The 12,676-nt window shown below is 54.9% G+C and overlaps 1 protein-coding gene across 3 annotated transcripts in view; it reads left to right on the forward strand.

Moving 5' to 3' along the window:
- Positions 1-1,893: 1,893 nt before the first annotated feature.
- The window catches only part of WHRN (whirlin), a 46,452-nt gene continuing 35,669 nt past the window's right edge, over positions 1,894-12,676 (forward strand). For 2 of the 3 annotated variants that reach the window (XM_048325565.1, XM_048325566.1), the window contains exon 1: positions 1,895-2,616. In XM_048325565.1, the coding sequence (XP_048181522.1) occupies positions 2,017-2,616 (600 nt within the window). In that variant the 5' untranslated portion in view covers positions 1,895-2,016. Of the gene's footprint in view, positions 2,617-12,676 lie in introns of all 3 variants that reach the window. The other variant, XM_048325567.1, reaches the window with a different exon arrangement.

Raw genomic sequence — 12,676 nt, forward strand, 5'->3', positions numbered from 1 at the left:
AGAGGGAAGCCAGGGATGTGCTGCTCCAGCCTGGAGCTAGCGCAGAGCAGGGGCAGCTCTCGCCGCATCTGCTCGTGTTCACACATTCAGAACCTTCTGTAGGATTAAAAAAGGCTGGAGAAGCTCAGACACTGCGCTGGTGGGAACAGCAGTGCTTTAAATAGAGGAGTCTGAGCGGGTTCTGAGCACTATCGTGTTTGAGTGCAATTCAAAGACTTGCAATACCTTGTTTGCCCTTCTCTCACTTTGTTTGGCTGATGTAGGCGTATTTTTGTTTTTACTCACTTCTCTGTCCTATATTGTCCCTTTTCTTTCCAGTAATGTTGACTGTTCCATCTGCTTATTTATCACCCACAGTTCGAATGCGAATTTCAATTAGCAATCTGCTTTGTTTAGTTTTGTTTTAAACAAGGCATTGAGAGCTCCAACAAAGCTTTAATACATAAAGCTACTTGTAATGCAGCTGTTTAAGCTCTTCTATCATATCCATGAACAAAATGAATTCCACTGCTATCAAGATGCATCTGATGAATTAGGTTTAATCCTCCTCTACTGTAGCAGATGGAAGGCACTTCAACAAAGACAGAAAGATTTCAAATGACTGAGATGGAAAATGGTCTTTGCTCAGTGCGCCAGAGACATAAAAGAAACTAAAACCTCATGTATTAGGAAATAATTCATTCAGCAACCAGAAAAGCAGTCCCTGGATTTCTGCACCGATTCCTGGTGCTTCTCTTTTGGGTCTGAGGTCACAAGTTAAGGGTGTGGAGGCAAGAGGGTGGCTACTTGTGCAGCAGCATCCCAGGTGGGAATGTGCTTCCCTGAATCCCACCTGCCCAGGTTTGCAATACCGTGTGCCTAAGGCCCTGCCAGCTTCTGGATCACCTGATCTGGATCACCAGGATCCCTCACAGGAAGGGCTTCTCGTGGGGGGGCTGTGTTTGCTGAACGAGGAGGGGTTAATTGCTGTGAGTTTGGTGCGGACTCCAAGCCCAACATCACAGAGTGGTTTGGGTTGGAAGAGACCTTAAAGATCATCCCATTCCACTCCCTGCCAAGGGCAGGGACACCTTCCCCTGTCCCAGGCTGCTCCAAGCCCCATCCAAACTGGCCTTGGACACTTCCAGGGATGCAGGGACAGCCACAGCTTCTCCGGGCACCCTGTGCCAGGGCCTGCCCACCCTCACTCAATTCTTAAGAACAATTTCTTCCTAAGATCTAATCTAAATCTCTCCTTCTCTAAAAACTGTTTTCCTAATCATAAATTCCTTCAGCACCGTGTCAGTAACAAATGTGTCTGAATTTCGCTTAGGTGTGATTAAAACAAAGCCTGAGCTGAGGTTCTGGGCTGAACGGGTGCATCCTCAGCGCCGTAACTCTGCAGTTAACGTGACCAGCGCTGTGAGGTAACAACAATCCCACACCTGGCACGCCGGGCAATGGAAAAACAGCCCCGCGGGTCAGGTAACGGCTCCGTGTGCCGGGCCAGGCTGTTCTCAGGTGTAAGCCGATCCCTGCCGAGTGTCCTCTGCCATGTGTCCTCCATCCCGAGCGTCCTCGCCATGCTGGGCTGGCGGGAAGCTGAGGAAGCTCTGAGATGGACGCGATCCATCCCGGGAGCGCTGAGGAAGGGTGGCAAGACTTTCCATCCTGCGCAGCTCCCACCTGCGTGGGCTCCGCGCTGCGCCGAGCCGCGGGCAGGGCAGGGCAGGGCTCGGCCCGGCGATGAGCGCTGATGAGCGGGCGCGCTAATTGCGGGTCCCGCGGGGGCGGGCGCTGGGGCGGGGCGGGGGGGTCCGGTCCCGCCGCCGGGGCCGCTCTGTATAACCCGTCTCCCGGCAACAGCGGCCGCGTCACTTCCTGGGGAGCCGCCGGCGAGCGCACGGACAGGTGGAGCGGCGGGGCCGGCCGGCACCGGAGCTGCCCGGGGGGCTGCGCTCCTGCCCCGCCTGGCTCTGCTCCGGCGCGGCGCGCTCCGGCCGCTCCATCCCCCGGTGCGCCTCTGGTGCCGCCGCGATGAGCGCGGAGCTGGACGGCGTGTCCGTGCACTCCTCCTCCTCCTCGTCGGGCTCGCTGGGCTCGGCGGCGGGGCCGGCGCCGCGGCCGCTCTCGGCGAACGTGCGGCGGCTGCACCAGGCGCTCACGGCGCTGCTGAGCGAGGCGGAGCGGGAGCGCTTCATCCTCTGTCTCAACGCCTACCACGGCCGCCGCAACGTCTGCGACCTGGTGCGCTCCCTGCGCGCCCTCCTCGACGGGCCCCGCCGCCGGCAGCTGCTGCCGCTGCTGCGCCTCGTCCTGCCGCGCTCCGACCAGCTCCTCTTCGACCAGTACACGGCCGAGGGGCCCTACCTGCCGCCGCCCGGCCGCCCCCCGCCGCCCCCTGCCCCGCCGCCGGTGGTCCCGGGCGAGCTGCGGCAGGTGACGCTGCGCCGGAGCAAAGCCCACGAGGGTCTGGGCTTCAGCATCCGCGGCGGCGCCGAGCACGGCGTGGGCATCTACGTGTCGCTGGTGGAGCCGGGCTCCCTGGCCGAGCGGGAGGGGCTGCGCGTCGGCGATCAGATCCTGGGAGTCAACGGCAAGTCCCTGGACAGGGTGACCCACGCCGAGGCGGTCAAGGTAAGGCTGCTCCGCACCGGGCTCCGATAGGTGTTTCCTCCATCCCGCCTTATCCCGGGCTCTGCTGCGCGCCCCGTCCCGCTCTGCCTCTCCGCTGCCTGCCCGTGTCCCCCCGCTGCTGCTTCCTTCCCTCCCTGGCTCTTGTCCCCGTGCGCCCCGCCCCGTCCAGCCGCATCCCTCCCCGGCTCCATCCCCGCCAGCCGGTGGGACCGGAGCCCCCCGGGGCCGCTCTCCGGGACGCGGTGCTGGGACCCCGCAGCCCTCGGCGGAGCGGAGCAGCTCCGGGTTTGCATCGCGCCGGCGACATCGTGCGGGACCAGCCGTGCGCGGAGCCCGGCCGCAAAGTTTGCGGTGGCAATAGCGGTGCCGCTGATGGCCCGGCAGGGACCGAGCTGCCGGGGTGGCTCTGGGCACGGCGGGCTCGTGCTGCGCTTTTGTCGCGCCTCTGAAACGCAGCGATGCTGCTCGTGGCTCGCTTGCAGCCTGAGGAGCTCGTGGAACCTGGAAATCTGCGTGAGCCGCGTTTTAAGGGATGTACTCCAGCCGCTCTAGTGGGTTTCTCCTCGCAAAGATGGGGAGACTAAGGCACGGAGAAGCAGAGCAGCCCCCTCCCAGGGCTGCATCGTGCCCGGGGCAGGAGCAGATCCCCGATCCCCCCTTGAATGTTCCAGGAGGAGAAGGAGAACGGTTACACAACTGAAGGGCTCCTGCTCTCCCAGCACGGCTCCACATGCCCCGGAGACCTGTTGTGGTCCGTACCAGCATGGGGGCTATCGATAAAAGCTTTAATGTGGGGGGGGAGAACTCCATAAACTGTGAGATTTTTCAGCTGAAACGCGGGGTTCTGAGGCAAATCCAGGTTTGAGTGTCCCAAACCATTCCCAGAGCTGATCTGGGGGCTGGTGGGCTCGGAGCGTTCCCGAGGCACAAACCCATCGAGCTGGAGAATCGACTTCTAGAGGAGCAATTTGTAGGCAGCGTATGGAGAGCTGGGATCTGGCGTGACAAGGCTGTTCTCCAGCTGTTTGTGCCTTAATTTTTCCGTAATAAGCTAAAGTGGTTCTGTTGGGAGCCTGTTCCATGTGGAGCGTTCCTCCAACAGAGCATTAATCTGTCGCAGCTTTGAACACTTCTTCCCTGCCGACCTGTGCTTTAAATCAGTGCCCTGGGCCAGGGCACGACTTCCAGGCTGGAAATGAGTCCCTGGTAATCCTGAGACCAAAGGAAAGGTTTGTAGGAATTCTTTTTTCTTGTTCCTAATGACAGGATAACAGCAGGGCAAGCTTTCAGTTGTTAGTCTGCAATTTTGTGCCTTGGAGATTGCAAACACCCCCATATTTTGGTTATGGCATTGGGATGGAGAGGAACCAGGTGTCAGGAATGCTCTGCTCCATGACTTCATCTTCAATTCATCCCACTCTGCTGGGTAATTCACATCACTTTCTGTTTGTTCTCTAATAAAATGTAATTGATGCCTTTTAGACATTATTAATTTTGAGTGAAACTAAGTGCTTCCTGCACAGAAATAATTCCTGGAGGATGTGGCTTGCCAAGAGCTATATTTTGTTAATATGAGCCTGATAGGAAAAAGCAGCTTAGAAATTGTCTCCTTGTGAACTGAACTTCTTTCAACAACAAATTCATCACTCACCCTGTGCTGGCACCTTCTTGAGCTCCTGGGTTCTTTTCACAGCTGGGAAGGGTTTTTATGACCCACGTCGTGGTGGTGGAAACATTTTGCTTGGGAAGAGTGGCAGAGTGATTTACAGTACAGCTCTAATAAATCCTTTGGAGATTCTAAAATTCAGTAAGTGTTAATTTGCCCTCAGGTGCTGCTTTTGGGAGGGGGGAAGAGAAGAGATCATGTTCAGCAATACTCGAGGGCAGCATTTGAAGGTTTAAGGTGCAAATACCTCAGCCCAATGTTTGGGGTGTCGTTCAGAGTGTCAGAGCTGCGGGGACAAGAGGTGGTGGTGGGTGGCTTGGTCCTGTGCTCTCTGCTTTCCTTTGAAACCTGGGAGATCTGGGGCTCAGGCTGGGCACACTGACCGCTCTACAAAGGCCTCTGGCTGTGGGCTGGTGTCCTCAGGCAGGGCAAACCTCGCTGTGTCCTGCCCTCCTCACTGGCGGCTCTTGGTGTGCCCTGCAGTGGGTCAGTGGGCAGGGAAACATCAACTCAGCTGGTCAGAGCATGGTGCTCATAACCCCAGGACTGGGGCTTTGACCCCTTTATGGGCTGTTCACTTTAGAGTTGGACTCGCTGATCCTTGTGATCCCTTCCAACTCGGAATATTCCGTGATACTGTGGTAAACCAGAGCTGAGTTTGGTCCTGGAATTCGTGCGTATACTGTATTCAGGATCAAATAGAGAGAGAGAAAGCTGAGGAGAGAGACTCCGTTAACACAAGCCCCTGGCTGTGTAGCTGATCTCTCAGACGCTGCCTGCTGCTTCAGAGGAGGGGCTATGCGAGCTCCCTCAGCCAGAGCGTGTCTGATCAAAGCTCGGCTCCTGTCCCTGCGCGTGCAGCGATGCTCCGGCTGCTGCTGCCCTTCCCTCCTGGCTGTCCTGCAGCACGGAGCTGTCTGGCCAGGGCAGCCCTGCTCTCCATCACAGGCACAACGTGCTGCGCTGACAGAAGTTGTCAGAGCTCCTTCTTGCAGTGCCAGGCTCGGGAAAGCTCCCGGGCACATCGTGCAGCCTGGGCTGAGCGTGACAAACTTCCTGAGCCACAGACCCACTCGGTGCCTGCCGGGGTGCCCAGCTGTGGCTGTGGCAGCGAGGCAGCTGCTCAGACAGAGCAGAGAGTAAATGCAAGGTCTGGATTTGTTTGTGCAGCCTTGGATGAGCGTTCCCACAGCAGCCACTGCATTCCTTTTACGAGTTGTGGGAGCTCTGTTGCCTTTCCGTGCTGGAGCAGCCCAGCTGCTTTTATCCCTCCTCTCGAGGAGGAGAGAGGCACTGGCTGTGGGGTAGCAGCAATTTCTGTTCACTCCCGGAATTTTCAGGCATCGCTCAGTGATGCACCCAAAGTGAGACGGTGGCAGCAGATGAGACCTGCCACAATGCTGGGCAGAGCAACCTGCGTGATGTCCCAGCTCAAAACTCGCTGGTGGCCTCTGACCAGCGCAGCGGTGCTTGCAGATGTTTCAGTGAAAATTAGATAAGAAGTGGCGCTCTGACTTCAACCACGAGATTACCTCAGCACTCCAAATCAATTCCCTTAATGCCCAGCTTCTTAACCTTTCTGTGAGCACGGCAGTTTGATGCCTTGTCTGCTCTGCCCTCAGCTGTTTCATCCAAATCCAAATTAAATGACTCCATTACAATTACAGCTCCATCATTGCAGCATTCAAGAGTGCACTTTAGCAAAAGATCACCAGCATTTGAATTATGGGGTGAGTGGAGAAGTTTGTGTTGTCTGCCATATTTTTAGAGCTCGCTTGGCTTTTATCAGCCTTGCTATTTAGGACATTATATTGTGTCTGTACACTATATATATATTTCTTTTACTATTTATAGCATATATACCGCTGTGTTTTAGTGTATACTGCTGTATTTTAGCAGTGGTGCTGAGAGTTTGTATTGATAAGCTGTCACATTTTATCCAAGAGGATTTAAAATCGACGTGTTCGTGGCTTTAGACCATCAAAATGTTATCCAGGGAGGGTGTTTCCCCAATACTCTGGGGTTGGCATTAAATTCACACTCCTTTCTTCCCCACCCTTTACTTTTCTTGCTTTGCTGTAGGTTTTTGTGTCCTTTGAATAAAAGGATGTTTAAGGAGGGGGGGGATGAGAGAAAGTGAAAAGTGGAAAAATTCCTGATTTAGAATTTGGCTTAATGAGCTACACCAGGCTCCAAGAGCTGCACTGGTTCCACCATTGGCCTTGCTTTTCCTGCTGACAGCTGGGCAAATCTGGATCAGCTTGACCAAAACCACGAGAACTCCGCTAATTAGTCTGTGCTGGGCTTGGGGAGTTTGATTCTTCGGTGTTGGTGTAAATGGGTGGTGGCTTTGCCAAAGTCACCGGGCTGGAATTGAGTTTATTCTGGAGGAACTGGGGTAGTTCAAGTGTTCCAGTGCCCTGTTTTGGGTTTTCCAGCTGTGGAGAGGCGCTGGAGGGGTTTGGGGAGAGCTTGGGATGAGGCAGAGCTGCGGGTGACAAGGCAGAGGCGTCCGGAATATGGCACTGCCGTGATGCCCTATGTGTCCCTGGGACAGCCCTGCCTGGGGAGGGAGGGGGATCACATCCAAAGGGATCCCATCGCCTCCCTGACCTGTGGTGGAAGAGGATTGCATCGGGGGGGATCACATCACACCCCACCCCAGGATGAAGGGGGATCCCATCCCCAGCCACCACCATCTCTCTGGTCCAGCAGGGCTTTTCACTCCCTCCAGCCTTTCCATCTCCTGCTCTGATGGAAGTGTCAAGTGGGCATTTAAGAATAATTAAAAGGACACTAAAATTCCTTTTATGTCCTATTACTGTGGGTTTTCATGCTGGCAAACAAGGAAATCTCTTCAGGGACCTTAATATTTCATAAGAGGCAGAAAGGGCCTCCCAGGTGTGGGATTGCTGAAAGACCTCTCAGAAATGACAGCAGAGATGTGCAGCCCTGAGCTTCAGAAACATATTTAGAGCCATTTTTCTTTCCAGACAGCTTACAGTAAAGCAAATTTCATTTCATTGTTTCTTGTGATGCCTAATTAATTGATTTTCATGACCTGACACTGATTATTTAATCACCACAGCACCGTGGGCACGGCTCAGAGGAACGAATGCAGCTTGGCTGGGTTGGGTTTTGACCCTTCCAAGTGCTTGGAGCTGCGGATGAACACCCTGAGCCACAGCTGGGATGGCTGAGGAGTGAAGGGAATCCATTGATCCCTGATTCTGTGAGGATATCAGCCATGTTCCTTTAACTGCTGCGTGCTTATCGCCAGCTCTGTATTTTTAGAAGGCACTAAAGAAAGAGGCTTGAAACTTCTCCCCTGCCCAAGGGAGTTCGGGGAGCTGGAGCGTGGAAAAGGAGGATGTGGCTCGCATCCACCCCAACAGTTAGAGTGGTAATCTCTTCCTTCATCTCTGGATCTGCTTAGAAACAAAAATCCCAAAACTGCGCTCAAAAAAAGCGCTCCCAGCTTAAAAGGCAGGTGCTGTGCGATGCCAGGGGCTCCTGCTGGGCCCTTCTGTCCTGCAAACGGATTCCATTTCAGTTCCTGTGGTCAGCTGGGCTTGGAGGGAGAGGGTGGAAAGTGTAAAGGCACCGGGATCTCCCTCTAGGAAAAAGGGGGAGGGAAAATGGTCACTCTTGAGCTTGGAGGTATCCGCATTTAAAATGATTTTTAAAGCTCCTTAAAGGGGGAGGGCTGATGGCAGTGGCAGAGCGTGGATGGGGCAAGGGATGCTCCTGGTTCCAGAGGCAGATCTGGAGCTGTGGTGGAGCAGCTTTGGGCACTGGAGCTGCCCACGGGGCCCAGGTGCTGCTGCCCTGGCACTGTGAGCTCCTCTGAGCTTCCACATGAATTCCTCGTGCGGCCTGGGGTGGGGTGAACCTGCACACCCAGCCAGGGGCTGTGGGAACGGGGGTTTGGCTGCTCCACCTGGGTTAGGAGTTGTATTTGCTGCTCTGCCACTGATTTCCCTCAGTGGGCAAGTTCGTTACTCATCTGTTTCCCTTCATTTCCCCAGCAAATCACAATCGGCCCTAATGAAATCAAATGACTTTATACTGATGCAAAAGATTGGAACGAGGGCCTTAATCTCTCCTCTCCTCATAATGCAAGGATGATGGGACTTGGCAGCAGGACTGGCTTGTTCATCAGGGTGAGCATTGTCAGGGCATCCTGGAGTTCTTGCAGCATCAATGGTATTTAGTGGGCTCCTTGTAAAGAAACAGTTTTGCCTCAGCTGAGAAATTGATAAGATAACCTGAATAAATGCTTATTTCCTTCTGGTGGCCACTGGAAGAAAACAAAAGTGTCAGAAGTGGTGAATTAAAATATCCTTTACCCAGTTCCCCTGTCTTCGGGGAAGAGGATGGGTATTTATGGACACTTCCCTCAACGCCAGGGAGAATTATTCAGCTCTAAATGCCCTCAGTTAAAGTGACAAAGCACTTGATTTGCTTTGGGTTCTTTTGACTGGATGCTCTGTGAGTTCTCCCTGTCACGAGCACCAAGTGCTTGGTAAATCCAGGTGAAGCCGAGCCCTGGAGGAGCTCTGCTCCTGCCAGCTGCTTCTTGCTGGGCTCAGGAATTGCCTCGGAGCCCCTCGGGGTGGGAGGTGCTGGCAGGGAAGGCTGGAGGGGGCTCTGCTCTGTGCAGGCTCTGCCTGGGTGTCCCTGGTGCTTAACCCAGAGTCTTCCTCACTTCGCCCCATTGATCCTTCCGAAGTTTTTCCACCAAGGAATGAACCCTGTTTAGACAGCGTGCCCTTGGTGGTGCTTCACATCGCTCCTTGCAGCAGTGCTTGGTGTGGAGCAGAAGGAGAAGAGCCTAGGAAGCAGGAGGGAGCTTTAATCTACATTTCCCTCATGCCTTCCCCCTGCACTAAAAGCACCCAAACAGCTTTGGTTTGGTTTTGTTTCCACAATTATGTGGCGTTTTCTGCTCTTTTTAGAATTGTCCTGGGCTTGCCTGAGGGCTGCACCGGGCAGGGACCGGCTCAGAGGGGCGGGAGGTTGCAGAGTGGGCATGGGGAGGTGTGCCAGCCCTTGGAGGGCCTGGGGACAAGGTGCTGGAGCTAAGGTTTCACTTGACCTTTCCCGGTGAAAGGGACGTGGGCTTCCCAGTGCCGTGGGGCTAAATGTGTGCAATCACCATAATTATACATCGATTTGCATTGATTTGCATAAGTGCCGCTACTTGAAAGCCCAACTGCTGTCCTTTGCCTTGGGAGAGGGGGAGAGGTTGGACTGGGCCTCCTGCATTTGTCTTCCTGCAGTGAGGCTGTGTCACCCCTGCATCCCCCTGTGTCACCCTGGCACCGTTGCCATCCCTCCATCTGTGCTTCCCTTGATGCCTTGAGAGGCCTCCTAGAAACAGAGACTAGACAGGAGTAAGGGAATAAAAGAGGTATTTATCTGAAAGGCCTTCAAAGGTACCCCTGGGGAGCCTGAGGCTGTTCTCAAAATGGACCCCAAGATGGACCCCAGGTCATGAGTTCTTCACACTTTTATAGGTTTGGTTCATTGGCATAGCAGGGTTAATTCTCCAATTAAAGCTTCAGTTTTCCCCACAGCTTGCCCCCCCCCTTTAGAGGCTTTTGGTTTATAGTTTTTAGGCCTAGGACAGTCTGGGTGTCCTTGGAGAGCAGGCCTGGAGAGGCTTTGTTATGTCTGCCCAGCACGAGAGAGCAGAAGTGAACAGGCTCCAAGAGACTTCAGAGTGACACACCAGGCAGTGCAGGATTTGAAAAATATAAAAGTTAAAACCTAAGGCATCACCCTCAGCATCCTTCCGTGTCCTGCTCTCCCCACCTCCTCTGTGTCACCTTTTCCTCGTTCCAGTTCTCGTTCCCACTCAGGGATGAGTTGTTTGACCACATCAGAGTATTCCAGGCTCCCCTTTCCTCTGCTCAGATCCAGCTCCCTGTGCTTTGTCAGGCAGCACGGGCATGGGATAGACTTAAATTCATGGAATCCCACGCTGGATTGGGTTGAAGTTCATCCAGTGCCATGGGCAGGGACAGCTCCCACTATCCCAGGCTGCTCCAAGCTCCATCCAGCCCGGCCTTGGACACTTCCAGGGACACAGGGGCAGCCACAGCTTCTCTGGGCAACACTTGATCCAAAACATCTTATTTACATCTGCAGACTGGGGCAGGGGACAGTCTCTGCCTGCTTCACCTGGCAAATTTGGCCTTAGCCAGGTGTGCAGTGGGAGCTGCCATGGCCTTTTATCCCTCCTGCCTGCAGCTGATCCCTGGAGCAGACGTTCTGCGGGCAGGAAGTGCCCGTGCCTGCTGTCCTGTCTCTGCAGAGGAGCCTTTTAGCTGCCGTGGCTCAATCCCTCTCCCTGTAAAAGCTCCTGTGGTCCTGCCCTGCAGCCCCCTCCCTCTCCAGCAGCCACAGGGAGCTGCTCCATTCCCACGGGCAGTAGGGTTGTTTTGCTCAGTCCATCTGATCCCACAAGCCTAAACCCACCTGAGCCCCTCGGTCCAGCAGGAGCACCCTGGGATGGAGCAGGAAACAGTGGCTGGACAAACTCCTGCGATCGCTGCCTGCACGGTGCCGGAATGTGCTGGAAAAGCTCCCTCTGCCTCCCTCCTGTGGTATCTCAGCAATTCTTTCCCTTTGCTGCTTTATTCCAAGCCTGTGCCTCACTTTTTTTGGGACGTGGTGCCAAATTCCTGATGCTTTGCTGATGGATGACCTCCGCACTGACCTTTGGAGCTGGCCAGCAGAGCAATGCCCATTATCCCATGCCCATTATCCCAGTGCCCATTATCCCTGAGCCAAACCAGCTCCAGCGGGGCTGTTCCTGCCGGGAGAAAACGCAGCTTGAGGCTGTGGCAAGGGGGAGGATGGGTCCTAGTTAATGCTCCTGGTATCCAGCTGGGATCTCCCCACTCCGGCCTCAAGGGGAGCCGATGGCTCCTTTCACGAGTAGGGAAGGTGAAGGGAGGGGGCTGCATCCCTGAGAGAGGCAGGTTTGGGCAGGCTGCCCCAAGGATGCCGGTGATGAATTGCCATTGATTTCTGACATCTGTGCTCCTCCCGGGGGGATTTTTGGAGCTGCTGTTACACAGCCTCTCAGGGCCCTTGGGAAGTGGGGAATATGAGGGGAAAAATGGGGAAGATGGGAGAGGAAGGCCCTCAGTGATGTGAAACTGGCAGGGTTTCAGAAGGGTGGTGGCTGCAAGGCTGGATCCTAGGAAAGGATATGATGCACTGGGAGCTGTTTGGGTTTTATGGGGTTTTTTTTAAAGGTAATTGTGGCACATGAGATGTGTGTTGCCTTTTTTCATCAGTTTAAACGATCTCCTTCCCTCTCAGAGGGCTCGACAGATAATTAAATGGAGTGTTGTTAGGGGATCAGTGGCCTGATGGAATCAATCTGCCCCTCTCTCTGGCACTTGCTGCTTCTGATGACATTTCTGGGCACTTGGTGACTGCTTCCCTGCTAAAGGTTTTGGCACTAATTCACATCAATGATTTCTTTGAGCTGGGCTGCTGGCAGGTGAGCTTGCACGCTGTGGTGCCAGCCCTAAACCTTCCACCCCTCGGTCCTCAGACACATCAGAGATGGGGCACAGCCAAATCTTATCTGAGGCTGGAGCAAAACCCAGCAGCACTGAACAACAAATCCCTGGAATGGCTTGAGAAAGGAGATGGAGATGCAGCCTGCGCTGTGTGATTCTGCACACAGCATTAAGGAGGTGAAATTTGGTATTTCGTGGTGGCTGGGTAAGGTTCAGTGTGCCCATCAGATAACCTGATATCCCAGAAAACTCGCAGGATGAGTTCTGCTGTGGGTTTGTGGGGTATCTCTGCAGTCGCTGTGCACAGGACAAAGTGTGGGAGGAAAAAATTCTCCCTTGTAGAATTCCCACCCAGAGCCTGTCCTTTGTCAGTGTCCCCCTGTGCTGGGCACTGCTGGGGCCACCTCAAATCCTGTGTCCAGTTCTGGTCTCCTCAATTTGGGAAGGGCATTGAGGGGCTGGAGCGTGTCCAGGGCAGGGAACGGAGCTGGGGAGGGGCTGGAGCCCCAGGAGCGGCTGAGGGAGCTGGGAAAGGGGCTCAGCCTGGAGCAAAGGAGGCTCAGGGGGGACCTTGTGGCTCTGCACAAGTCCCTGACAGGAGGGGGCAGCCGGGGGGGTCGGGCTCTGCTCGCAGGGAACAGGGACAGGAGGAGAGGGAACGGCCTCAGGCTGGGCCAGGGCAGGCTCAGGGTGGACACCAGCAGGAATTTCCCCATGGAAGGGGTGGTCAGGCCTTGGAAGGGGCTGCCTGGGGAGGTTTGGAGTCCCCGTCCCTGGAGGTGTCCAGGGAAGGGCCGAACATGCCACTCTGCTCTGGGCTGGGGACAAAGTGGTGATCAGTCAGAGCTTGGAC

Source organism: Corvus hawaiiensis, chromosome 21 (genome assembly GCF_020740725.1).
Source record: "Corvus hawaiiensis isolate bCorHaw1 chromosome 21, bCorHaw1.pri.cur, whole genome shotgun sequence".
In the NCBI taxonomy this organism is placed as follows: domain Eukaryota; kingdom Metazoa; phylum Chordata; class Aves; order Passeriformes; family Corvidae; genus Corvus; species Corvus hawaiiensis.